The following is a 26,514-nucleotide window of genomic DNA, read 5'->3' as shown; positions in this document are numbered from 1 at the left end:
CCGTCGCCATCCCCAGAGTGGTGGGGGCTGATTAGCATATCAATGAGTGTGTGTTGACGCTTTGCTGTGCAGCACGACTGTGCTAGTGTTTCCCCCAATCTCAACTCTCTGTTTCTCTCTCTCCATTTCTCTCTGTCTACATTTTTCTCTCCCCCTTCATGTGGTGAGTGACAGTGACATGAATGAATATGTCTCAGTGGGACAAACAGCATGAAGGAGTTTAATCGTTTGTGTGTGTGTGTGTGTGTACTGTGCATGCGTGTACTGCATTCTATGACCGCAAATCTGTAAATCAAGTGTGCAGTAGGTCTTTTGGGGGAACAGCCCTCTCTTTTTAAGAGGCTAGATGTCTGATGTCACTCAAATCTTTTCTTGAAAATTTATTATTTACTTGTATGCAGTTTGTCAGCGGGTAGGAGATTTCAGATTGACGATCATGTGACTGGAGTTGCGTCCTTAAATTGGGATTTTTGTCATCGAATTACACAAAGTAATTGCAATGTTGGAAAGAAAAGTATGTTATCTTTGACTGAAAATAAAAAATGCTCTATATTTGGAATAGTGAAGCAGAGAAAGCCATTCGAGGGTTCGCAGAGGGCTGTCTGGTTTGACGACAGTGTATCTGAATGTCCAGCATGCTCTCTTTGACATCCAACTACTCCATAACACCAAATAATAATTTTATGCTCATCAATTGGAGTCTATAATTCAGTCTACCTGACCCCCAAATTTGGTCTGAGTTAGAGTTTGTTGAAACCTACAAAAACCTATATGGCTCTACACTGCGTGCATAATTTTTAGGCAAGTGAGTATTCTGATCTTATTATTATTTCTTTGTACAACTTCAAACCATATAAACTTGAATGCTCATTGGATTGAATCAGTTTCAGGTGATATGTGTTTGTGTAATGAAGGAGGGTGTGGCAACAGTGAATGATACCTTATATCAAGTTGTGCATAATTATTAGGCAGCTTCATGACCTCAGGTAAAAGGGGCCAAAAAAGAGATTTAACTGACACTGAAAAGTCATAAATTGTAAAATGCCTCTTGAAATAGCTAAACTATTGAGGCGTGTCAAACGTTTTGTTACAAATAGTCAACTGGGGTGCAAAAAATGCATGGAGAAGAAAAGACGCAAATTAACTGCAAAACACTTGAGAAGAATTAAACGTGAAGCTACCAGGAACCCATTATTTTCCAGTGCCATCATATTCCAGAACTGCAACCTACCAGGAGTGTCCAGAAGTACAAGGTGTCAAGTGCTCAGAGACATGGCCAAGGTAAAGAAGGCTGAAAGAAGACCACCACTGAAAAAAACTCACATGTTGAAGCATATAGATTGGGCAAAGAAATACCTGAAGACAGATTTTTCAAAGGTTTTATTCTGCAAAGAAGAATCCCTCACCCATGCTTCAAAATAGCCTATACCTTTTTACAAATCACCATCCTTCCAACCCTCGACTATGGAGATGGTTTCCCTCAAAAAAGCTCACAATAAAATAGATGTATTTTACCACACTTTACCACACTTCAACATCAATCATGGTGACCTTTACACTCTGGTTAACTGACCCCTCTCTTCATTCAGGATGTTAAACTCACTGGTACCAAGTCCCTTTTAGTCAAATCACTCCTCTAACTAGCTTACTACGTTTTCTGTTACAATCTGTGTCTTGCAGTATTTAGTGCATTTTTTTAATTGTTTCCATTGAGGTTTTGGTCCATGTGTACGTGTTAGTGCATATTGGCACCATCCAAGTTTGGTGGGCTTGGTGTAGGACAGGGGTTGTCCTGCCTCGAGCAAGCCTTTCCTAGCGACTCCTTGAGTTTAGGTTAGGTGCCTACATGCTTCGTCTTGGTTGTTGGCTGGTGAATACGTTCTCTACCAAGCACATTGGTGTTGGCTAGTACTTCAAAGGTAACTGAGTTGTGTGATAAGAAGCAGGGCTTACGAAGGGCTAGACAAGATATGCTTCCAAGGACAAATGCCTCAATGTTTATCTCTTCCAAGCATGCCAGGAGTTGCTGTAATGAGGCAAGGCCATCAGCCCATTTTCAATGGACAAAATTGGGATGGGGAACAAACGTGGGAGATTATTCTAGTTGCAACTAATATATAGAACAACTAAGCGCCTAGACATACACAGAAAGAAATCAGACATGGCACAAATGTGAGCTAAAGCCAGTCCTGATAGGCACTGTTCCTCTGTATGAACCCTGTATTATTTATTACTTTGTCTTTGTGTGCTTTGATTAACTTCAATCAGTCTGGTACCGTGCGCCAATGAGAATGCAGCGTTTTCCCATAGAGACTTGGACAACCAATAAAAGTAGCTCTGTGTGAAACATATCTAAACAAATCGACAATAAAGAAACAGAGTGAGGGGAGGAAATTGGAGGGAGAGAAAGAGAAACAAAGGAATAAAAGAGGCCGGAGGAGTACAGCTGCAGCCTATTAAAAACATTAATGGTTTTGTACTTCGTCAGCCAGTATGTCTTCAGCCACAGTAGTTGAAACAGGTGCAAATGGAGCACACATTCCCGAGGTGCGATTTTGTGAATAAAAAACGGAAGAAACGGGTGAACTACACATTGAAGGGAACGTGTATGTGTGTACATATGTTTGTGTGGCAGCTTAAACACAGGCCTGCATCACCACTGTGGCTCTGCCTTAGTGTTTTTAGAGCTTTTCTATGCAGTGGCAGATGGTGAGATGGCCTGGACTCGGCTGTCACCAGCAAATGGAAGCTTTTAAATGGCTATGAGGCTATTCGCACTGAACGTGCGCTCAGGCTCGCACACTTTTTGCGATCACACACTCAGGCACTGATAACGTATGTTGGAATACTACTAGGGATCTATTAATAATGCACTGAGGTTTTACTCAAATGCTGTCACCGGGTGAAATAGACGGACGGGAGGGAAGGGGCGAGGGAAGGGATGATGACTGTATTCATAAACAGCACCATGTCCCAAAGGCAGGAGTGATGAGAACGTGACGAGGAACCCGCAGGCAATGGAACCATTCAATAATAGAAAGGAGAAGAAGAGGAGGAGAGGAAGACAAGGGGAGCGAGGAGGAGAGGAGGGCAGGAAGACGTGTTCCTTCCCTCCCCTCGTTTGTTCATCGCTGATTGACACAGCAGCACGCACCAGTTAGTCTGCTGATAAATGAAAGCAAACCAGATATGAAATGAGATTTCCTAGCAAGCAAACAATAAAAACACAGCAGGGAAACAATAGAGGGTGAGGAACAGAGTAGGGCCAGGGGATAGGGAGAACCATGGAGATAGAGAGAACCATGGAGAAAGAGAGTAAGGGGGGAAGAGAGACAGGCTAGTGAGGAAAAGGCATATAGAGAGATTAAACATGAAACAATGATTAACAGGCACCAAGAAGGAGCGATGGATGAAAAGAGAAGAGAGAAAGAGAGAGAGAGGGGGAGATTGAGTGATAGCTGAGTGGGTGTGAAGAGTGTGCGAGAGATGGTCAGAGAGAGTGAGTGGATCGGAGGGTGCGAGGGAAGCTGGACAGGGCACAGAGTGAGATTCAAGGACCAGAGACCGCATTAATGAACTCCGCTGCGCTGATGTATCCCATGGAAACATGCACACGAATGGCGTGTTTAACAGTAGCTAATGTTGCACTACACATTCTATAACATAGGACATCTTTTCTCTCTGTCTGTTAGCGGGGCGTTCTCTGAAGTGGTCCTGGCCCAGGAGAGGTCTACAGGCAAGATGTTTGCTGTGAAGTGCATCCCCAAGAAGGCCCTAAAGGGGAAAGAAAGCAGCATCGAGAATGAGATCGCCGTGCTCCGCAAGTAAGTCTTCCACCTATCTCCTCCTCCTTAACGTCTGTTACCCTGGCAACTGAGCAGAAGCAGCGACCCTCACCCCTGTGTGTCACCCCCGCATCCCTCCCACCAATTCGCATTCACCAAAACCCTCAGGTCACGATCTGGTCTCACACTGTGACAAACTGAGATCAGGGTGGGTACCCCCTCTGTAGACAGGTTCTCCCCTATTTCTTTTCTCACTAACCTTGTGTCTTAAGCTCCCGTTTTGTACTGAACCAGTCCAATCTTTTTCCAGTGAGATACACATTATGTTCCTTAGACATTATTAATGCATATTATCATTCGTAGCTAATTAGAGGCTTGTGCAGAGACCACCTCCCTTCAAGAAACCAGTGGTTTCATTCAGAAGCGGAATACTAACTGGTAAATACTCTTGACCTTCTCCTTTAACCTCGCTGTAACTGTAAGCGTTATCTACGCCTATATTAAACACACACCCAACACATCACACACAACGCAACATACACAACACCTGGGGATAACACAAAAGATATACGGTAATCCTGCTCCACTTGGCTTCAGCTGAGCTTGTGACCGTGTGTGTTTCTGTAGCTATGTACTGTGGTCTGATATCATCACAGATCTGACCTGGAACCTGGTGTGGTCATCTGCTGAAATTGCCAATCCCTCACAAGGCCTGAAGAGATGTGTTTTCCCAGTTCCTGTCTGCACACCACTTTTGTGCTGTGCTGTTATTTGCCTGTTTGTGGCCCGCCTCTTAGCCTACGTGACTCTTGCCTTTCTATGTGCCTCTCCTACAGGACCAGTGACAGGAGAGACTGTAGTCTATGTGTTCTCTACAGGACCAGTGACAGGAGAGACTGTAAGTCTGTGTGTTCTCTACAGGACCAGTGACAGGAGAGACTGTAGTCTATGTGTTCTCTACAGGACCAGTGACAGGAGAGACTGTAGTCTCTGTGTTCTCTACAGGACCAGTGACAGGAGAGATTTTAGTCTCTGTGTTCTCTACTGGGCCAGTGGCAGGAGAGACTGTAGTCTGTGTGTTCTCTACTGGGCCAGTGACAGGAGAGACTGTAGTCTGTGTGTTCTCTACAGGACCAGTGACAGGAGAGACTGTAGTCTGTGTGTTCTCTACTGGGCAACAGGAAATATGATAGTCTGTGTGTTCTCTACTGGGCCAGTGACAGGAGAGACTGTAGTCTATGTGTCCCCTACTGGGCAACAGGAAATATGATAGTCTGTGTGTTCTCTACTGGGCCAGTGACAGGAGAGACTGTAGTCTGTGTGTTCTCTACTGGGCAACAGGAAATATGATAGTCTGTGTGTTCTCTACTTGGCCAGTGGCAGGAGAGACTGTAGTCTGTGTGTTCTCTACTGGGCCAGTGACAGGAGAGACTGTAGTCTGTGTGTTCTCTACAGGACCAGTGGCAGGAGAGACTGTTGTCCATGTGTTCTCTACTGGGCCAGTGACAGGAGAGAGTGTAGTATGTGTGTTCTCTACTGGACCAGTGACAGGAGAGACTGTAGTCTGTGTGTTCTCTACAGGGCCAGTGGCAGGAGAGACTGTAGTCTGTGTGTTCTCTACAGGACCAGTGGCAGGAAAGACTGTAGTCTGTGTGTTCTCTACAGGACCAGTAGCAGGAGAGACTGTAGTCCATGTGTTCTCTACTGGGCCAGTGGCAGGAGAGACTGTAGTCTGCATGTCTCCTACAGGGCCAGTGGCAGGAGAGACTGTAGTCTATGTGTTCTCTACTGGGCCAGTGACAGGAGAGACTGTAGTCTGCATGTCTCCTACAGGGCCAGTGGCAGGAGAGACTGTAGTCTATGTGTTCTCTACTGGACCAGTGACAGGAGAGACTGTAGTCTGTGTGTTCTGTACTGGGCCAGTGGCAGGAGAGACTGTAATCTGTGTGTTCTCTACTGGGCCAGTGGCAGGAGAGACTGTAAGTCTGTGTGTTCTCTACTGGGCCAGTGGCAGGAGAGACTGTAGTCTAGATGTCCCCTACTGGGCGACAGGAAATACGATAGTCTATGTGTTCTCTACTGGGCCAGTGACAGGAGAGACTGTAGTCTCTGTGTTCTCTACAGGACCAGTGACAGGAGAGACTGCAATCTGTGTGTTCTCTACTGGGCCAGCGACAAGAGAGACTGTAGTCTGCGTGTCTCCTACAGGGCCAGTGGCAGGAGAGACTGTAGTCTATGTGTTCTCTACAGGACCAGTGGCAGGAGAGACTATAGTCTGTGTCTTCTCTACTGGACCAGTGGCAGGAGAGACTGTAGTCTGTGTGTTCTCTACTGGGCCAGTGACAGGAGAGACTGTAGTCTGTGTGTTCTCTACAGGGCCAGTGACAGGAGAGACTGTAGTTTGTGTGTTCTCTACTGGGCCAGTGACAGGAGAGACTGTAGTCTATGTGTCCCCTACTGGGCAACAGGAAATATGATAGTCTGTGTGTTCTCTACTGGGCCAGTGACAGGAGAGACTGTAGTCTGTGTGTTCTCTACTGGGCAACAGGAAATATGATAGTCTGTGTGTTCTCTACTTGGCCAGTGGCAGGAGAGACTGTAGTCTGTGTGTTCTCTACTGGGCCAGTGACAGGAGAGACTGTAGTCTGTGTGTTCTCTACAGGACCAGTGGCAGGAGAGACTGTTGTCCATGTGTTCTCTACTGGGCCAGTGACAGGAGAGAGTGTAGTATGTGTGTTCTCTACTGGACCAGTGACAGGAGAGACTGTAGTCTGTGTGTTCTCTACAGGGCCAGTGACAGGAGAGACTGTAGTCTGTGTGTTCTGTACTGGGCCAGTGGCAGGAGAGACTGTAATCTGTGTGTTCTCTACTGGGCCAGTGGCAGGAGAGACTGTAAGTCTGTGTGTTCTCTACTGGGCCAGTGGCAGGAGAGACTGTAGTCTAGATGTCCCCTACTGGGCGACAGGAAATACGATAGTCTATGTGTTCTCTACTGGGCCGGTGACAGGAGAGACTGTAGTCTCTGTGTTCTCTACAGGACCAGTGACAGGAGAGACTGCAATCTGTGTGTTCTCTACTGGGCCAGTGGCAAGAGAGACTGTAGTCTGTGTGTTCTCTACTGGGCCAGCGACAAGAGAGACTGTAGTCTGCGTGTCTCCTACAGGGCCAGTGGCAGGAGAGACTGTAGTCTATGTGTTCTCTACAGGACCAGTGGCAGGAGAGACTATAGTCTGTGTCTTCTCTACTAGACCAGTGGCAGGAGAGACTGTAGTCTGTGTGTTCTCTACTGGGCCAGTGACAGGAGAGACTGTAGTCTGCGTGTCTCCTACAGGGCCATTGACCGGAGAGACTGTAGTCTGTGTGTTCTCTACAGGGCCAGTGACAGGAGAGACTGTAGTTTGTGTGTTCTCTACTGGGCCAGTGACAGGAGAGACTGTAGTCTGTGTGTTCTCTACTGGGCCAGTGACAGGAGAGACTGTAGTCTGTGTGTTCTCTACAGGACCAGTAGCAGGAGAGACTGTAGTCCATGTGTTCTCTACTGGGCCAGTGACAGGAGAGACTGTAGTCTGCATGTCTCCTACAGGGCCAGTGGCAGGAGAGACTGTAGTCTATGTGTTCTCTACTGGGCCAGTGGCAGGAGAGACTGTAGTCTGTGTGTTCTCTACAGGACCAGTGACAGGAGAGACTGTAATCTGTGTGTTCTCTACTGGGCCAGTGGCAGGAGAGACTGTAAGTCTGTGTGTTCTCCACTGGGCCAGTGGCAGGAGAGACTGTAGTCTAGATGTCCCCTACTGGGCGACAGGAAATACGATAGTCTGTGTTCTCTACTGGGCCAGTGACAGGAGAGACTGTAGTCTCTGTGTTCTCTACAGGGCCAGTGACAGGAGAGACTGTAATCTGTGTGTTCTCTACTGGGCCAGTGGCAGGAGAGACTGTAAGTCTGTGTGTTCTCTACTGGGCCAGTGGCAGGAGAGACTGTAGTCTGTGTGTTCTCTACTGGGCCAGCGACAAGAGAGACTGTAGTCTGCGTGTCTCCTACAGGGCCAGTGGCAGGAGAGACTGTTGTCTATGTGTTCTCTACAGGACCAGTGGCAGGAGAGACTGTAGTCTGTGTGTTCTCTACTGGGCCAGTGACAGGAGAGACTGTAGTCTGCGTGTCTCCTACAGGGCCAGTGACAGGAGAGACTGTAGTCTGTGTGTTCTCTACAGGACCAGTGACAGGAGAGACTGTAGTCTGTGTGTTCTCTACTGGGCCAGTGGCAGGAGAGACTGTAGTCTGTGTGTTCTCTACAGGACCAGTGACAGGAGAGACTGTAGTCTGTGTGTTCTCTACTGGGCCAGTGGCAGGAGAGACTGTAGTCTGTGTGTTCTCTACAGGGCCAGTGGCAGGAGAGACTGTAAGTCTGTGTGTTCTCTACAGGGCCAGTGGCAGGAGAGACTGTAGTCTGTGTGTTCTCTACTGGGGCAGTGACAGGAGAGACTGTAGTCTGTGTGTTCTCTACTGGGCCAGTGGCAGGAGAGACTGTAGTCTGTGTGTTCTCTACTGGGCCAGTGGCAGGAGAGACTGTAAGTCTGTGTGTTCTCTACTGGGGCAGTGACAGGAGAGACTGTAGTCTGCATGTCCCCTACTGGGCGACAGGAAATACAATAGTCTATGTGTTCTCTACTGGGCCAGTGGCAGGAGAGACTGTAGTCTGTGTGTCTCCTACAGGGCCAGTAGCAGGAGAGACTGTAATCTGTGTGTTCTCTACTGGGCCAGTGGCAGGAGAGACTGTAGTCTGCATGTCTCCTACAGGGCCAGTGACAGGAGAGACTGTAGTCTGTGTGTCCCCTACTGGGCGACAGGAAATACGATAGTCTATGTGTTCTCTACTGGGCCAGTGGCAGGAGAGACTGTAGTCTATGTGTTCTCTACTGGGCCAGTGACAGGAGAGACAACACTGCTGCTGACAGTATTCACTGGCGATGGGGGTGTTGTCACGTTGATTCAGTCAGAGCGGTGTGTGGCTTAGCCTCTTGATACATTCCATGTTTGACCTTCAGCTTTGCACCAGCCTCAGCATCTCTTGGCAATCAGTTGATTGACAGTTTTATTCAGCCTGTAGCCTGTCCCAAAACATGCTTGACACCCTAACATTGTCATGAGGTGTAGACAACTTACATATGGTCACATATGAACACTTGTTCTTTAAGCACTTGTTTCTATAACCTAATGACAATTCTAGAGCTGTTACAAAATTAATAACGAAATATAATGTGACAGTTATTTCTATGTGACTATGAAAGGGTGACAAACACTCAGTGGACCATTTTTTAGTGGACTTTGATAGATCGTCTTTCATTTAAAATGTCTTGAGGAAAAAGGACGTCAAAAATATGCCTCGCTACTTTAAGCTAACTGACTCCCTCTGTTGGACGAACTTAGAACAAACAGAATTTTGGGGAACCCTCAAAAGATCTTTGCTGGGTAGAGTTAATGCCATTAGGATGGTTGTCCACCCGCAATTGCTTTTCGCCTATTCCAGTATACAGATATTCATATCCAAGTCATTTTGCAAACAACTGGTCTCCATAATCCATTTATCTGGGACTATAAAGCGCTTATTCTGAACAGCAAATTGCCTACATTTGAAAACATCTGGCATCTCTCGCTGAGAATTTGTCGCCCTAATTTAATTCTAAATTACACCCTATATATGTGCTCCCATTCTTGTGTCTTGCCTGGGGTTGTGTGTGCTGGCCCATCACTCAAGCAGCGGGGGGAGGGAGCAGGATATAGCGCTTGTAGGGGAATGGCTTTGCTTTTGTTCCAGTTCTGTCTTGTTTTTATTTTTAATTTGTTTGTATTTTGAAAATTTCAAATTGCAATTGTTCATTGTTGACATTAATCTATCCTAGCTCACTATTGATAATGTTGTTCAGTGATGCAGCCGAACAGTATCTTTGCCCCAATATGTGACTGACGACTCCAGCACTAGTTACTCATGTTTTTGGCTAATAGTTACTCCTGTTACATTCCTGCTCCAGACCTGTTTATAATAGGTTAATGTTACATAGACTTAAAGAGTTAATCTTGGACTTTTGCAAATATATGTAAAAAAATTGAACCTCCCATTTTGGGCAGGATGTGTAATATGTCGTTTCAATGTGCATAATCTCTAAGTAAAATAGCAATCATACCACAGTTAGCCAGAACAATTCCAATACTTTTTTGAGGCACTAATCGCCACATACATGACATTCCACGCAATTTTTAAGGACCTGTTCTGTCTCGATAGAGGCACTTTCATGAATGTATCTTTAAGTGCTGTGTTTTTCATTTAAAAAAAAGAATATCTGAGCGGCATATTTTGACCTGCATTTTTACTCAGTAAGTGATTTACCATTCTGCATTCCACATACATTCCACCAAGCCCCTCAGCTAATGTGGAGCTTTCACCATGTCACCACCCAACAGTCCCTCTTTAGGGGCTAGGTGTTAGGGGCTAGGGATTGCTTCTGTGTATATCCTGGTGGCTCGCTTGCTCTGTAACTCAGGCACTGTGTCATTTCTGTCAAAATGCACGCTTGCCTCTTCTGTCCTTGGGAGAATCTACATTGCATTTTTTAAATACATTTTATCCTCTCCTTCCCCAAATCCATTGGGCCAGGAGGTGCGAAGTCCCACCCCCCTATCCGTTCAAACCAATGGGTTTTATGAAAAAGGTGAGAAGAGAGGACGTGCAAAATAGTAAATGGAGACGAGGGATAACCTCCTTGTTTCCTCTATTGCACCTCCTTCTCCCTCACCGTCTTTGTGAAGTTAAGGTATACAGTAGAGTCTTGCTGCAGTCTTGGCCCACTCTCTCCTGCTAGATAGTTTATTCTGGTCCTACCGGTCCACAGACAGGGACGTGCACATGCACACGCACACACACAGATCATTGTCTGTTTGTCAGACCTTTGCTCTACTGTATGCCTGTGTCAGGCAGTGCCATAAAGGCACGTTAACTGTGAAAGGATGTCTCCTACAATGAAGAGAGACCTGGAATCATCTTCTATCTCTGTTCTTAAGAGGTTCCTATCTGCTTTTAACCTTCTCCAGGGAGAGCTTAAATACACACGTATTACCCCTGTTTCCGTCAGACGTGTCTCTGACTCATATATCTATGCTCTGCCGCTCACTATGCACTCAGAGATCACACACTCCTAATGTATGTACCCCCCCCACCTGCTCAAACTTCCTGTGGGTGTGTGTGTGTGTGTCCGTTCGTGTGCCTGCATGTCTTGGTGTGTGTTTACTGTATTATTCCCTCTGCACTAACGTCATTGGCAAACTGGCCATGTGCCACACATTGCAGAGAGAGCACCCCCTCTACCACATACAGAGGGCTTCATTACCACACACAGAGGGCACCTCAACCATGCATAGAGCACCCACTACAAGACACAGAGCACCACTACCACACACAGAGAGCACCACAACCACACATACAACACCACTACCGCACACAGAGCACCACAACCACACAAACACCACAACCACACATTGAGCACCACTACCACACATAGAGCACCACTAACACACAGACACTGCTACCACACACAGAGAACCAAAACCACACACAGAGCACCACTACCACACACACAGAGCACCACATCCACACACACAGAGCACCACATCCACGCACACAGCATCACTACAAGACACAGAGCACCACTACCACACACACAGAGCACCACTACCTCACTCTCTGAGTATCACTACCACATAAACACACAGAGCATCACCATCACCACTACCACACACAGAGCATCACCACCACTACCACACACAGAACATGACCACCACTACCACACACAGAGCATGACCACCAATACCACACACAGAGCATGACCACCACTACCACACACAGAGCATCACCACTGCAACCACACATAGAACATGACCACCACTACCACACACAGAACATTACCACCACTACCTCACACAGAACATGACCACCACTACCACACACAGAGCATCACCACTGCAACCACACACAGAACATGACCACCACTACCACACACAGAGTATCACCACTGCAACCACACACAGAACATGACCACCACTACCACACACATAACATGACCACCTCTAACCCACACACAGAACATGACCACCACTACTACACACAGAACATGACCACCACTACCACACACAGAACATGACCACCACTACCACACACAGCGCATCACCACCACTACCACACACAGAACATGTGGTGGTCATGTTCTAACAAACTATAATGATCGTACAGTAAATGTAAATTGTAATACATATTATTATATAATAATGTGCAGTATAATTTGATTAAAGGAAGATTGGCTTTACTGGACCATAGAGGGCGTAGAGGTTCACAGGGGGTGTGCAGGTCAGATCAGTAGACAGGTCCCAAGCCAATGATAGCTTTAAAGACTAAAAGGATCATTTTAAAGTCAAATCTTTGAGGGACAGGAAGCCAGTCAGAAGGTCAGAAGGAGAGGTGTGATGTGAGCAGATTTATCTGATTGTCTCAGGATCCTTGTAGCACTATTTTGGATTTAGCCAAGGGGGTGTAAACACTGGACATGTATGTAAATAGTGTGGGATCTTAGAATCTGACCCAAGGTCTGGGGTTATAGGACTACTATTTTGTCTCTGTTTTCTATCCCTCCAGAATCAAGCATGAGAACATTGTGGCTCTGGAAGACATCTATGAGAGCTCCAACCATCTCTATTTGGTCATGCAGCTGTAAGTAACCTCCCTTTGCTCTCCCCCTCTCTCTCCCCCTCTCTCCACACCTTCCTTCCTTACTCAATTTAATTTAACTTGCATTTACATTTTAATGCTATATGAAGACACTGGGTGTTTTAAAAATGTGCCAACAGTTGTGTGGGACAAGGAAAAATAAATGAAGAGATGAATATTGGTTAGGATAACAATGTTGTTTTGTTTGACTGGTTGCCCTTTCCTCAAAGGGTCCCAATCTGCTGCTAAGATTGCACAAATTGCTGGTTGATTTTATCAATGTTGCATTTTATTTCTAATTGTTTGTGGGTCTGTATGATTTGAGAAAAAGATGTGTCCCTAATGTGGTCATGCAGGAGGTGAGGATGTGTAGCTCAGTTTTCATCTGATTGTGTGTACTCTACTCTTTGATTAGGGATCGGTAGCATTTACATTTCTTATTCGTTTTTGGTTAACTCCAGTGTGTCAAATAGTTCACGATTTGGTTTGGTCTATGTTACTATCCTGAGGCTCTGTGAGGTCTGTTTGGGTTAACAGAGCCCACAAAACCAGCTAGCTTTGTAGGCTTTTCTCAAGGTTCATCTCTGTTGATGAGGGTTTTGTTTTGGAATGTAAGTGGGTGTGAAATTAGCAGGTATAGTCCTAATTTAGCATGCATTGTGTGGGGTTTTGTATTGGACTCGAAGAATAATTTTGTATTGTTCTGAATGTAGATTTTCAGTTGGGCTTTATCCCATTTTGTAGTGACTTCTTGCCAAGTCTCCCAGGCCATTGACATCACAGTAGAAGTTACCTGTGGTGTTAATGCTTTGCCAAGGGACTGTAGATGTAATGATGTTTTTTACCCTATGTCAACACTGTTAATGCTTTGCTAACGGACTGTAGATGTAATTATGTTTTTTACCCTATGTCAACAGTGTTAGTGCTTTGCTAAGGGACTGTAGATGTAATTATGTTTTTTACCCTATGTCAGCAGTGTTAGTGCTTTGCTAAGGGACTATAGATGTAATTATGTTTTTTACCCTATGTCAACAGTGTTAATGCTTTGCTAAGGGACTGTAGATGTAATTATGTTTTTTACCCTATGTCAACAGTGTTAATGCTTTGCTAAGGGACTGTAGATGTAATTATGTTTTTTACCCTATGTCAGCAGTGTTAGTGCTTTGCTAAGGGACTATAGATGTAATTACGTTTTTTTAGCTTATGTCAACAGTGTCTACGTAGAATTTATGTTTGGCACCTGGACCTTTTTTGGGAAAATAAATGTTTGTCTTACTGAGAATTCCTGTCAGGGCCCAGTTGTGACAGAATTTGTGCTGGATATCTAGGTCTTGCTGTAGGCCCTGCGTGGTTGGACCCAGAAGCACCAGCTTATCTGCAAATAGTATTTTATTTCTTTCTCCTCACCATGTCCTCCCCCTCTCACTAAGTCTCTGTGACCTGTCGTACCCTCATTTTGACTCTATAATCGGCACCCAAGAGTGGAGCAGGGTGATCGCTTACACACACACACTCACACAGTGACTCACACACACACACACACTAATGTATGTACTCTCAAACACACACATATATCCACCCAGCCTCATTTCTCCAATTAGACTTCAATTAAGATGGTCGGCAGGAGAGGGAATGGGATCTGGCTCGGAGCCCATCAGCGCTTAGCTAACATTCCCAGAACTTTGCCATAATGTTCACAGCAAATCTTACTTAACAGTGTGCTCTGCAGGCCACATTAATCAGTTGGAGTTACATTAGTGTGTGGAGGAGGATGTGTGACTTACAGATTAAAGTGTGTGATGGGAGTTATGTAAGTGCATGTGTGGGGTGCTTTCGGGGTGTGTGTGTGGTGTGTGTTTGTGTGCGCATGCGGGTACGTGCACTGAAAAGTAGATCACTGTTTTACATTTGATCCTTTTGTCTTTTTTTGGGGGGGGGGGTTGCTGCTGAGTCACAGCTCACTCAGTTTTCTTGGTGTGAATGTTTTGACGGGCTGCCCATTAACAACACAGGAGGAACCCTTGACCAATCAGAACCGTGTTCCACTGCCTCTCCCATCTCCCTTTTACCCCCGGCTGACCTCACCCTTCCTGATCTATCCCCCTCCCCCCTGCTTTCTCTTTTCATTCTCACCTCTCCTCTCCATCCCCCATCACCTGCAGCAGTTGTCAAACGGTTAGGCTGGGTTACCATGGAGACAGAGGTGAAAGGTCACACTTGACTCTCGACAGGGCGGTGGCCTCAGTAACCTTGGTAGTAGCAGAAACAACTCCTTGGGAGGTGATGTTCTCAGGCCCTCTGAGCTGCTGCCTGTTTGAGTCAATGTATCACTCGTTACCTTAAGAGTGGTGACCCAGGATCAGTTCTGTCATATCTACTGCCTAGATATACGTTGTTCTTAAAAGTAATTACCTTTGCTCTGAGTTTGACGCGACACGTCTGATGTACCTGTGCACTGTCTTGAGTTCGATGGATTGGATCTGACTTCACTTTGCTCAGAGTTTGACAGGTCTTGTCTGATCTGGCTGGGATTGGTTGGTTTGGTCTGGAGTGCTGCTGTCTATTATGATCTACAACAGTGCCACCAGTACATGACTGATACCGCCAACCCTGGTCAAATGAATGAGGGAGAGAGAGATGGATGGAGAGGCAGATGGAAGTGTGAGGGAGAGAGAATGAGATTGGATTGAGAACATACACCGTGGGTCAATGTATCAAGAAGATTGCTTTGGGATGGATTCGATATATGAGTGAAATCCGAGAGAGAGAGAGAGAGAGAGAGAGAGAGGGTGAGCCATGGAGGAGGAGAGGGGGAAAAATAGAGAGGAGAAAGGACAGATGGAGAGGAGAGACGAATGAGGAAGAGGTGGACAGAAGGGGAGGGAAAGAGATGGAGAGCAGGAAAGATGGAGAGGAGGAGAAAAGGAGAGGGAGGGGACATGGGAAAGAGAGACATGCAGAAAAACAGAGAACAGAACAACATCTACAATCTGTCTATAGTAGGTAAGAGGAAAGGATGTTCAAAAAGATCCTTTTCCACTCAGTGGGAGGCTCTTGAATGAGTTAATGAAAAGGCTTTTAAATGTGTGTGGGTGTTTCACAGAAAATACCAACACAGGTATGTATTTTTTCTCTTTTTTCCATCCAACAGATCTGAACAACACTCATGCGAGTTAAACAAACACAACAGTTATCTTACTGTTTCTCTGGCAGCAGCAGCTTTAGCCACAAGCAGTTTCAGTAGCTACCTTCCTATCACTAAGCTAACTGCAGAAAACACTACAGGGACTGGATTGGCCTTACTGAGCCAGGTAGGCCCACTGCACTGCTCAGATTACACCCAGATAAAGGAGCAGATAGATACTGTTCCATCACTGAGAAAGGGACAGAGAGGGGGGGAGGGATGGAGAGAGAGATGACAAGAGCCAGAGAAAGAGGGACACAATAGCAAGGGGGAGATAGTGTGATGGAATTGAAAGGCAATAGAGTGTGTATGGGTGTATGTTTGGGCACTTACAATGTGTGTGTGTGTGTGTGTGCATATTGAAATGGTAAGTAGATTTGGCTCCTGTCTGATTACCGTGGTCTCCCTACGCAAATGGTTATGCAACCTTGCAGTCTGGTGGGTCTCCTCCGTCACCACCGCACCACTCCAACCAACATGTCTCATCCGCTTCGGTCCCCTGCCATGTCATTCTCCACCATGCTCTGAAAAGCTGGAAAATTAAACAAGTCGCCCGTTGCCTTTGAAGAGAGCACAAGTGTAGGAAAACGAGCAAATCAGAAAGTGGGAGAGGAAAGGTTGAGAGGAAGCTTGGGAGGGAGAGAGAGAAGGAGATAGATGTGGGGGAGAACCAGAAGAGAAATGGCAGAAGGGGGGAACGGATTAGCTATTCATTTCTTCGCTCAGTTTTTTTTTCTGAACTAGAATTTCGCTTTCTTCTCCTCCAATTTGATCCGTCACAGTGACATTGCCCCCTAGATTCACACTCTGCCCCTGTGTGTGTTGTGCGTTTGTGTGTGTATATGTTTACGCCTGTTCTCGTGTGTGTGTTACAGCTTTGATGACAGTATGAAAATAGTTTTTCATAGCAAAATTGAAAACGAGAAGCAGATCCAACTGTTTGGTTCTGTAAAAAAAATTTAAAAAATACTGTATGTTAAATTGTGGTTCTTGTTGCTCTATATGACAAAAAAATAATGGTTGTGGCCAAAAAGACATTACATCTGCTTCATGTTTTCTTTCTTTGTCACTTATACTAACAAGTCTCAGAATGTTAGTATTGTTCCAAACCTAATGTCTGTCTGTTTGTGTGTTCTCCATGTGTGTGTGTGTGTGAAGAGGTGGTGTCTTCACCCAATTCAAGTCTTTGTGTTTTAAAGAGAAACACATATGTTGATCCTCGGGCTCATTCTCCATCCGAAGGTTCAAACAGTAACTAGAACATAATAGAGGTCTAGTTGTGGATGTTTTAGGTTCATTGGCCAATATGAATAACAGTAAGGAACAGGGCCAAGGCGTTCCCTACAGGAACAGAGGAGATTGCGGCCCCTTTGGCTCGTGCTGAACCATCTGTTTACTCAGAAACGGGGGGCAACTGAACACCACACACAGGAACACAGAGAGGAACATTATTGGCTCGCTATGGGGCCCCAACATGGGTGGATCTAAACAGCCCTGGTTGTCACCTATGATTGCTGGTAGCACTGTGGGTGATGTGACATGACATTCTGCTGAAGGTCAGCTAGTCTGTTTATCAATAGAGAGTTAATACAAGGACTGCTGCCCGATGCCTTCAGGGGATATGTCAAATGTCCCCTGAACATGAGAGAGGGAGAGAGAGACAGAGGGACCAAGTGGGGGGGGGGGGGGGGTAGAAACAGTCGATGTGGCGCTGTGTTGCCTTGCAGTTCATATTTTCCATATTGTTCTTGTCAATACCAAGCGAGTCAGAAAAGACACATTTCAGTGTTCAAACACTTACCGTATGTGAATGCATTCTTTCTCGATGCATAATGATGCTATTCTTAGTGAATTCCTTTATATTAGAATAAATGGTCTACTTGGCATTATGGCCTAGGTGGCTAGGGATAGATGAGTATTGAGACGTGTCCAGTGGAGTACCTCTCGTCAAGCGTAATCACACTGCTAGCTCAACTGGGAAGAATTCGCACTGCACCTATGCGCCCAGCAACCATGACAGCTATTCACACTCTATAGCCAGCAACCGCGACAGAGCTTGCAGGCACCCGACTTACCACAAGGAGTCACTATAGGCAATCAATATCAAGCCCCCCTAACCCAGGAAGGTGCTATACCCATTTGATATGCAACCCGCGAGGATCCCAACCAGGATTTTAACTGTGGAGTCATTTGACTTTTTAGAAAGCATAGCGTGTTCCGTCCTGTCTCTGTCTATCCACTCTCTGAACTACTTTGTATGGAGTGTTGCTGTATAGGGATGAGTGGTTGGCAAGCACCCCCTAGTGGTACGATTCTACACAAATAAGCTTGTTTGGACAGTCAGCCGTGAGCCAACTATACGTCCATAGGTTTCCTGCAGTGTTGCATAGTGAGAACAGGGCACCCTGCTGAAACACAGATGACTGCCATTAAGCTAATGGCCAGTTAGTTCACTAAGCTGGGGAGTGGGGTGATGCTGTGGGTTTTGCTATTGGCTGACCTGATCAGTTGACCCTCCCCAGTTCCAGAGGTGGGCAAATCTGTCTCCAGACCAGTGCAGCGCGGTCATCTGCACTGCCCTCTGCCTACTGCCTGTCGAGGACCAAGAATGGCAATGTGGGATGTTCCTTTAATACCCTGGGGCTGTTCTGACGCTTTAAAAGACCCATTATGTGGCTGGGAGTCGTAAACCGAACCTGTAAAACAGCAAGGGCACTGTCTCTGTCTGGTACTTTTACCCATAAACACACACCCCCATTGGCTAGGTTCCCACTGTATCTTGTGTGAATTGATTGTCTGTAGAAAGAAAGGCACTTCTCTTTTCCTGTCTATCACACGTTTCGGCCTTTTCTCGGCTGCTCTCGTTGTCCATGGTGGACTGACTGATAGTTTTAGTTAACAGCATGAAGGGTAATGTTTAGCTGAGCCGATACTGTAACTGAGGGGTTGGTAGGGGTCAAGACACATTTCCACTGTGTGTCAATATATGTGTTACAGCTTTTACACACACACGGTTGAATAGGGACAGATTCCTGTAACTCATAAAAAGTATTTGTGGAGCTGTCTTCATATGGTAACAGGTTCCCTCCAGATGTGTGTGTCCGCATGTGAGCATGTGTGTTTTACTGACCTCTTGTACCGACACCCCCCCCCCGCCCCCCGCCCCCCGCCCTTTCTCTTTCTGTCTGTGTCTCTGTCTGTCTGTTCCCCAGAGTGTCAGGAGGTGAATTATTTGACCGTATCGTGGAGAAAGGATTCTACACGGAAAAAGACGCCAGCACGCTCATCAGACAGGTTCTAGATGCGGTCAACTACCTCCACAAGATGGGCATCGTCCACCGAGACCTGAAGGTGACGGCCACGCCCGCATCCTCATTAACAGCCTCGCCCTCACATCCCAACGCACATAGCTCGTTTTTGTGTGTTAACGTATCGCGATTGATTGCGATGGTGAAGCGGCGTGCGTTTGATCCACGCCAAACTGCGGCTCACACCGCACACTGGATGTGGGGGAGTACTGTACACTACAGGCGGGACGGACAGAGCAGACAGGCAGATGGGACAGTCAGACTGACAGAAATGGCAGGCTTCCCTACAGGGAGAAGAGTAGAGACATACTGTACATGGACAGCAACTAACATGTGTTAGGGTCACGGAGCACCTTTAGTAATATTTCCATTTTATAGTCACCGTATGTCCAGTATTAAGGGCCAGTGTCTGTGACTGGGAAATGTGGCTGCCCCAGTTAAAATAAATGCTCCGAATGTAAGTCGCCCTGGAAAACAGCGTCTGCTTTCCTAAATTACTTGCATATAAAATGTATTCCCCCTCTTTTCTCTCCCCCCAGCCAGAGAACCTGCTGTATTTTAACCCTCAGGACGAGTCGAAGATCATGATCAGTGACTTTGGTCTGTCCAAGATGGAGGGCAGCGGAGAAGTCATGTCAACTGCATGCGGCACGCCGGGATACGTGGGTAAGAGAGAACCCGTGAGCGTCCTTGCTTCTAGGTCATTATGGCAATAAACCCTGCTACTAAAACGTTAGCACTGTCAAGAGAACACATTTCTTTTAGGTTACACGAGTTGGGCCTGACTGCCCCGTGTGACATGAATGCACTCGACTGCACAGTGCGTGTAATCTTACTGTAAACCATGTGCTTCATATGGTTTACCCTCCGTATAATATATAGGTTTAATCACACTGCTTCTATAACATCCGTAAAAGGGGGAGAGTGGATCTGTATGCAGCTCGCGCACACACCGACACGCAGACAACGTGCCCCAGGAGTAGGGAGGCCTTATCACGCACTGACAGACCCAGTTGCCTGCTCTCCCCTTCTTAACAGAGCGACTGACTCAGACAGACAACATGGCAGGACTCTTGTACCGAGGTGCTCTGCGTGCCAGAGCTCTGTCTTCTCTGTGCCAGACATGGGGATTTATATTCCGCAGCTCTGGCGCTGAGGATTTGAGCGCGTGTGTGTAAGTGGGTCTGTGTTTTGCGTGTGTTTCGTCTGTCAGTCTGTCCTGCCACAGTATTTATTTGGAATATATATCACTATTGAGCTGCTACTCATTCCTACATTTTTGCAATGTGAAGTTCAGTGCGACGTTCAGGGCAGGCCAAGATCCAGCGACCCGATTCATGAATCGCGGGTGAAAATATTTTTCCTTGAAAGCTTACAGCTAGTCGGATTCACTGAGATTGGAAGGCGATGTTGTTGCTGTAATCGTAGCGTTATGCAATGCAACACTCTCCGTTGGCATGCTGGTTTATCCAGTGGTCACAACCCATTACTGATCAACCTTCTAAAGAAAGGTCAGAGAATTTAACGTTCGCTCATGGGACTGACTAGCTAAACTACTAGATAATGATTGGTAATTTTTTTTATTTATTAAATCTGAAGAATAACTTGAGTCAAGGTTTTTATTGGGGAAAGATTTCTGAATCTTCTATATATAAAATATGAAATGAAGTTTTAAAACAACATGGTTCAGTTGACCTGGACAGATGAGTCCGTCACTTTCACACTCTCTGAAAGTGCCCTCGCTCCGGCAGTGAGTGTTTCAAACTAAGGAGAAATATTTTTAGCTAAATATTGGGGCAAATTAGTTTAAAAAAAGGAAATAAACATTAAAACACAATAAAAATTTAATTTTGCAAAAGAAGAGTTTTTCATTTTTTTTTTTATATTATGTATGTAGCTTAATGAAAATCAATATCCTTAGTACAGAAAGGGAACTGATTCCAACCAAATGCAATGTGAACTGAATGTGTATTTATGTTAGGATGAGTCATGTTGTTTTTCACAACATAGTAAATAAAGTTAGATTGTTCTAATAATGTGGTTTATTTTTTCAGTAAACCTGAGTGTCATGGACTAGTTCATGCATAGAGCCCCTATAACCTCAGGAAGCAAAGACTCTGCAAATATTGTTAGATACACGATCATCTGAGACCTGCCCAATTTCAATGATGGAAGATGAGAGGTTTCAAAAGACGACAGTGTGTTTTTATATTGAAGAAAAACAAAGGTTTTGATACTAAGCGTATGACAGCAGTTTTTAGTTGCAAAGGATATAGCCTACCTTGCATATAAATTTTTTTTGTTTTTGTATAGCTTGATTTATCAGAAGGATCGATAGAATACTATATTACCCAAATACGAGTGACAAACATAGACCGGTTTATTATCCCTGGGATGAGTTTGAGCCAGAAAAGGTGATTGGGGAGTAGAAAAAGACACAAAAGTGCTGTTATAATTTGTCTTTCTCTCGACTCATAATGATTTTGAATGATCATGTAAAATATGGCTGATTACACTAATTTACTCTCTTGCTAACTAAAAAGCCATTTGTGTGTGTGTGTGTGTGTTTGTTTACATTTTCGTGTCTCGAGGGGGTCGGCTGGATGTTGACATTGATTACATGTCAGATCATTTTGTGTTGACATGGAAGTAGGTGGCCCTGTTTGTCAGTACCGAGTCTCACGGAGGGCTCACCGCATCGCTCATCCTGTGCATGCCTCTGCGTTGACATTCCAGTCAGTCAGCAGACACTTGTTTCAGCTTGTAACAATATAAAGATGAAATACATTGAAACTGGCCCATCCACGTTTGAATGGTCTGATCCAACTATCTCACCCTGTCTTCAGATAAGGCCATTACAGTTTGTTCCCGCATTCCCATCTGTGGGCTGCTTTAGGGCTTTTCCACTGTAAAAGGCTGTAATACGATGTTTACCCCCATTAGAAATGCTCCTAAAAATAGCCAGTTTTGGATGATGGCATTGAGAAGCCTGCATTCCTGAAGCATTAATAGCTCAGAGTTACGTTAGTGCCTGGGATGGGTGAATTAAGACCAGACTGCGGTTTGGACTGGCCCACTGATAGAAAGAGGATACATGAATACTGTTCACACACACACACACAAACACTAACCTACTTGTGTGTCTTTGAGTGTGTGTGCGTGTGTGTGTGTGTGTCCTCGTATTATACTTGTGAGGTCCAAATATCCCCAAAAAGATTGTGAAGGAACATTTGCCCTTGCGGAAGCCTTTAGCCGGTCCCCCTGAGGAAAAAGGCTATTTTGGGCCAATGGGTTAGTTTTAGGGGTAAAGGTTATTTTATAAATTGGGGTTAGGGTTAGTCAAGGTTAAGTGTAGGGTTAGAGAAAAAAGCGTTTGTCCCGTCAATGAAAGAAAAACCTAAAATGTTTTGTGTGTCTATGTGCATATGCACTGCATTTCTAAACCTGCTATTTCCAGAATTCTTCAGGACCAAACGTCTGCAGGACCAGAGGTCCTCACAATAACAGTGACAAATGGAAAATCGAATGAGGCCAGGCCTCTCAAGATTAGAGTTAAGTCTACCTTTAGAATGTAGAGTTTGGGTTAGAGGCATATTTGCCCCTCTCACAAGTCCATTAAGTCTGGCATGTCTGTGTCCTGTTCCCTAGCCTGTACTTACCACAACCTTTCATGTTGTGTCTGGAGGGACTGTTGCGGGCAGTCCATTTCTATTTTGGTTCAGCTGTTGTCATTGATTAGACTGGACAGGCTTCCCTCAGTCTCTGTAATCACCTACAGAGATTCTCAGACCTGACTAATCCCTGACAGTTTCTTATAGGAGAAGCTCAAGCTCTGGCCTCAATAGCAGGTGTCAGCTAAAGGGGGAGCATCTCTGGCGCTCTTTGTTTGTCCGTTAGGCTCCTCTGTCTGTCTCATCCGGTTTAGCCGTCTCTAGTCATGTAATTGAAGTCTCTCTCTCCCTGCTTCTTTCTACATTCTCTCTCTCCCTTTCAGCTCCAGAGGTTCTGGCCCAGAAGCCCTACAGTAAGGCTGTGGACTGCTGGTCCATTGGAGTCATTGCATACATCCTGTGAGTAACTGCGGTCCGTTGGGCCTCCTTTAGACAATACAGAGCGGCCCCGATACCACGCCTCAGTGCGGTGGTCACAGTTTCAGTTTGAGGCTCTTTGTTCTAGACCTTTCTTCAACGTGGCGCGGTTCATGTCTTCAGGTGCAAATGCATATTGTGTGTCTTATTAACTGTACTTAATCGAATGCGTGTGCGGTCCTAGCCAGGGCGTTTGGCGTGTACGCAGGCGCGCCTGTGTGCGCGCGCGTGTGTTGTCACGGCCCTTCACGGAGAATGACAACACGGCACGACTCTCTCTCCTTTCATCAAACCCAGATGTTGGCCGGCTACCTCCGGCTCTTTTCCATCCCCATGTTTGGACATGGCTCTCCGGAGGAGAGAAAACACACTTGTTTTTCACCCATTCATCTGTCTGAGCGTGGACCACCTCTCAGAGGCAGGCAGCAGATTTAGGGCTGTGTATTTTCCAGCTTTCGCTGTGTGAGTTCCGGGAGAGAGAGAGAATGTGTGTGTGTGTGTGTGTAAGTGGGGTGTGTGTGAGGGAGAGAAAAGCTGAGGTTATGGGCTAGAGGTGATTATTACGTCTGAGAGTTAAAGATAGACTCTTTTAAATGGTGTTGCCATGAGCAGCGCTGTAGATATTGCAATATTAGCGCCAACATAGTCACACGCACTGTCTTCACTGACGCACACATTTCTGGCTGTTACTAAGGGGTAGAGGATGAAATCAGGAAGGAAGGTTTAACCGCAACCTTCAACGCTCCAAAAATGAACCCATTTTGCTGTTTACTTCATGCATCTATGTTATTTTAGTGAGTCTACGTTAAAATCTGAGGGTTCAGAAGTCAGAGTTAGAGTAATAGAACTGGGGGGGGGGGGGGGGGACAGTCAAGCCTGCGAGAGTCAGAGAATGGTGTGAGTTTCCACGGTCGTTAGAGCATTAATAAAATCATCCTCATCCTCCATAAACATTCCTTATTTTTTTCTCCCCACACCCTTTTTTGACCCTCTTACATTTTCACTGTCTCCTCTTCCTCTGCGTGACCCTTTCACTACATTATCTCAGTCCCCCCGCTCTCCCTCTCAGTAATACTCTCCATACATTATTTCAGTCCTCCTCTCCCTTTATCAGTCACTACAGTATATTTGTCTCACCTCCCTCTCTGTAACTCTCTCACTGCAGTGTCTCAATCCCTCTCCCTCTCGTGGGTCTCGCACTACATTACCTCAGTCCCTCTTTCAATTCAAATGGGCTTTATTGGCATGAAAGTTACAACTGAACAATATTGCCTTTAATATTTTTCAATGTAACAATTACAATGATTACAATATAATCATTAAAGAAAGATCATACAATTATTAACAAAATTCTATATATATATATGTAGAATATATGATTAATCATATATTATTTTATATATATATATAAGGAAAGTTTTTAGTGAGGAACAGAAGTGTTCAATTTGCAGTGGTCTCTTAATTTTAACCCTTCTGTTCCTCACTCAAAACTTTCCTTTTCAACTTTTTTGTAAAGGAAAGAAAAAGGTACAGTGGTCTCTTAATTTTTTCCAGAGCCGTAAATATCTTTCTCTCTTTGACTCTCTCACTACATTATCTCAGTCCCCCCCACCTCTCTGTTTTATTCTTGGCTCTCATCAGTTTGTCTCAAGCTGGGCTTTTTGATGATCAAAGCAGGGTCTTCTCCTCTTCCCTTGTTCTCTGTCCCAACCGACTGCAAACACTTCCTCTTTTCTCTATTGTCTGTTTTCTCTATGTCGGTTTATTGGTCTAGTTATGTAACATCAATGCTTACACAGCTTTAGATATGAAGATCACTAGGTCTCACTGGGTCCTTACAGAGGTAGTCTCAGTGTGTGTGTGTTACGCGCGCGCGCGTTTGTGTGTGTGTGTGTGTGTGTGTATTTGTAATCTCCCATTACTTCTACACATGTTGTGAGCTAGAAGGAGGACAAATAAACATCTAAGTTCACACAGTCAGTCTGTCTGTCTGTCCCGCTGGTGGATTTAACTGAACATTTGTATATATTCTAAAAGTCCCTTAACGCCCTTGTGAAAAGCCTGCTCAATATTCAGTTACATCAAACATGTGGCTGGAGTTCAAGTTAATAAATGAGTCCTCTGAATATTCCTGTGTGTGGATGCATGTGTAGAGACCTGGTGTTGGGCCCCTGAGGCTTGCTCTGTGAGTATTGTGATCAGTGAGCTAGCCCCTCTTGTCACCATTAGCTCCATTAGCCTCAGACCTTGTTAGCCGATCCTGAGCTCATCTGCCCCATCCGTCTCGGACCGCCATGCGATGCCATCAGGTAATCAGGTGGAATAATGGTCTGGGCTCCTGCGGGGGGAGTGACGTGTGAGTCTTTAACCAAATGTGAAAGCACCAAACAAAAAGCTCATCGCAGCCACATCAGGCAGAACAGCGTTCCTGGTTGGCTTCCTGATGTTTGGACGTGTGTATCGACGGAGAAAGGCATTTTAATGGGGTTTGATCGTGATGGCGGCTAATGTTTTCTGTGCGGAAATCAGTTTAGCACTTCAAGAATTTCAATTAGTCCAGAATTGGGTTAGGAAAGCCAAGCGGAGTGCACGGATTTAGGATCCGTAACCATGCCATGCATGCATTATCTCATCATAACCCGTTTTTTTGTTTTGTTTTGTCTTTTGCTTTACCCTGTATGTGTGTCGGAAGGTTGTGTGGCTATCCTCCATTCTATGATGAGAACGACTCCAAGCTTTTTGAGCAGATCCTTAAAGCAGACTACGAGTTTGATGCACCTTACTGGGACGACATATCTGATTCAGGTATGCGGCGTTTGTGTTTGTGTATACAGGTCTTATTATCCTTGTTGGATAATTAAAAAAAGCATGGCAAGGATAGTAAATCAAGAATAATTTCCCTTTATGGTAATGTTTTTCTGGCTTCCAGAAAAAGTTACCAAAAAGGGTGGTTTTTGTCTAACGGGGTTGGAACTATAGGATTTGGAATTGTAACCCTGTTTGGTATTTAAACATTATATGTGTGTCCGTGTTTTAATGTCTACACACTAAGATAGTAAATAAAGGAAATGTTTACCTTGTGGAAGGATCACTCCAGTTAGGGGTTAAAACAACCAATTTGGGTTAGGGTTAATGGTTAGAACTTTTTGTGTCCCTGCAAATTTAGAGATTCTTAAAGCCTGTGTGTGTTTGCATGAATAAGTGAAGAGTTCACCGATGACAGGACCTGAAACCCCTACAAAAAATGGTTAGAGATGCCACTTATTCAGCACAGTCGTTCCCCAAATATTACATGTGTTTGGCATAAGCTGACCCCCTCCTGCCAGCACCTCGTAAAGGAACAACTGGGATTACAGGAAAGTGCGCTGAGGCATCGTCCAGGTATTCAATACAATGGCC

The 26,514-nt window shown here is 45.3% G+C and overlaps 1 protein-coding gene across 1 annotated transcript in view; it reads left to right on the top strand.

Annotated features, from left to right (window-relative positions):
• The window catches only part of camk1da (calcium/calmodulin-dependent protein kinase 1Da), a 53,678-nt gene that overhangs the window by 22,299 nt on the left and 4,865 nt on the right, over positions 1–26,514 (top strand). Inside the window, exons 2-7 of the mRNA XM_013140123.4 lie at positions 3,693–3,824; positions 12,464–12,538; positions 18,932–19,070; positions 19,567–19,693; positions 23,022–23,097; positions 25,808–25,920. Of these exons, the coding sequence (XP_012995577.3) occupies positions 3,693–3,824; positions 12,464–12,538; positions 18,932–19,070; positions 19,567–19,693; positions 23,022–23,097; positions 25,808–25,920 (662 nt within the window). The remainder of the gene's footprint in view (positions 1–3,692; positions 3,825–12,463; positions 12,539–18,931; positions 19,071–19,566; positions 19,694–23,021; positions 23,098–25,807; positions 25,921–26,514) is intronic.

The sequence above is a fragment of the Esox lucius genome, chromosome 23 (genome assembly GCF_011004845.1).
Source record: "Esox lucius isolate fEsoLuc1 chromosome 23, fEsoLuc1.pri, whole genome shotgun sequence".
Taxonomy (NCBI): Eukaryota; Metazoa; Chordata; class Actinopteri; order Esociformes; family Esocidae; genus Esox; species Esox lucius.
Note: the sequence above shows the minus strand (reverse complement) of the source record. Positions and strands in the feature narration are given on the sequence as shown.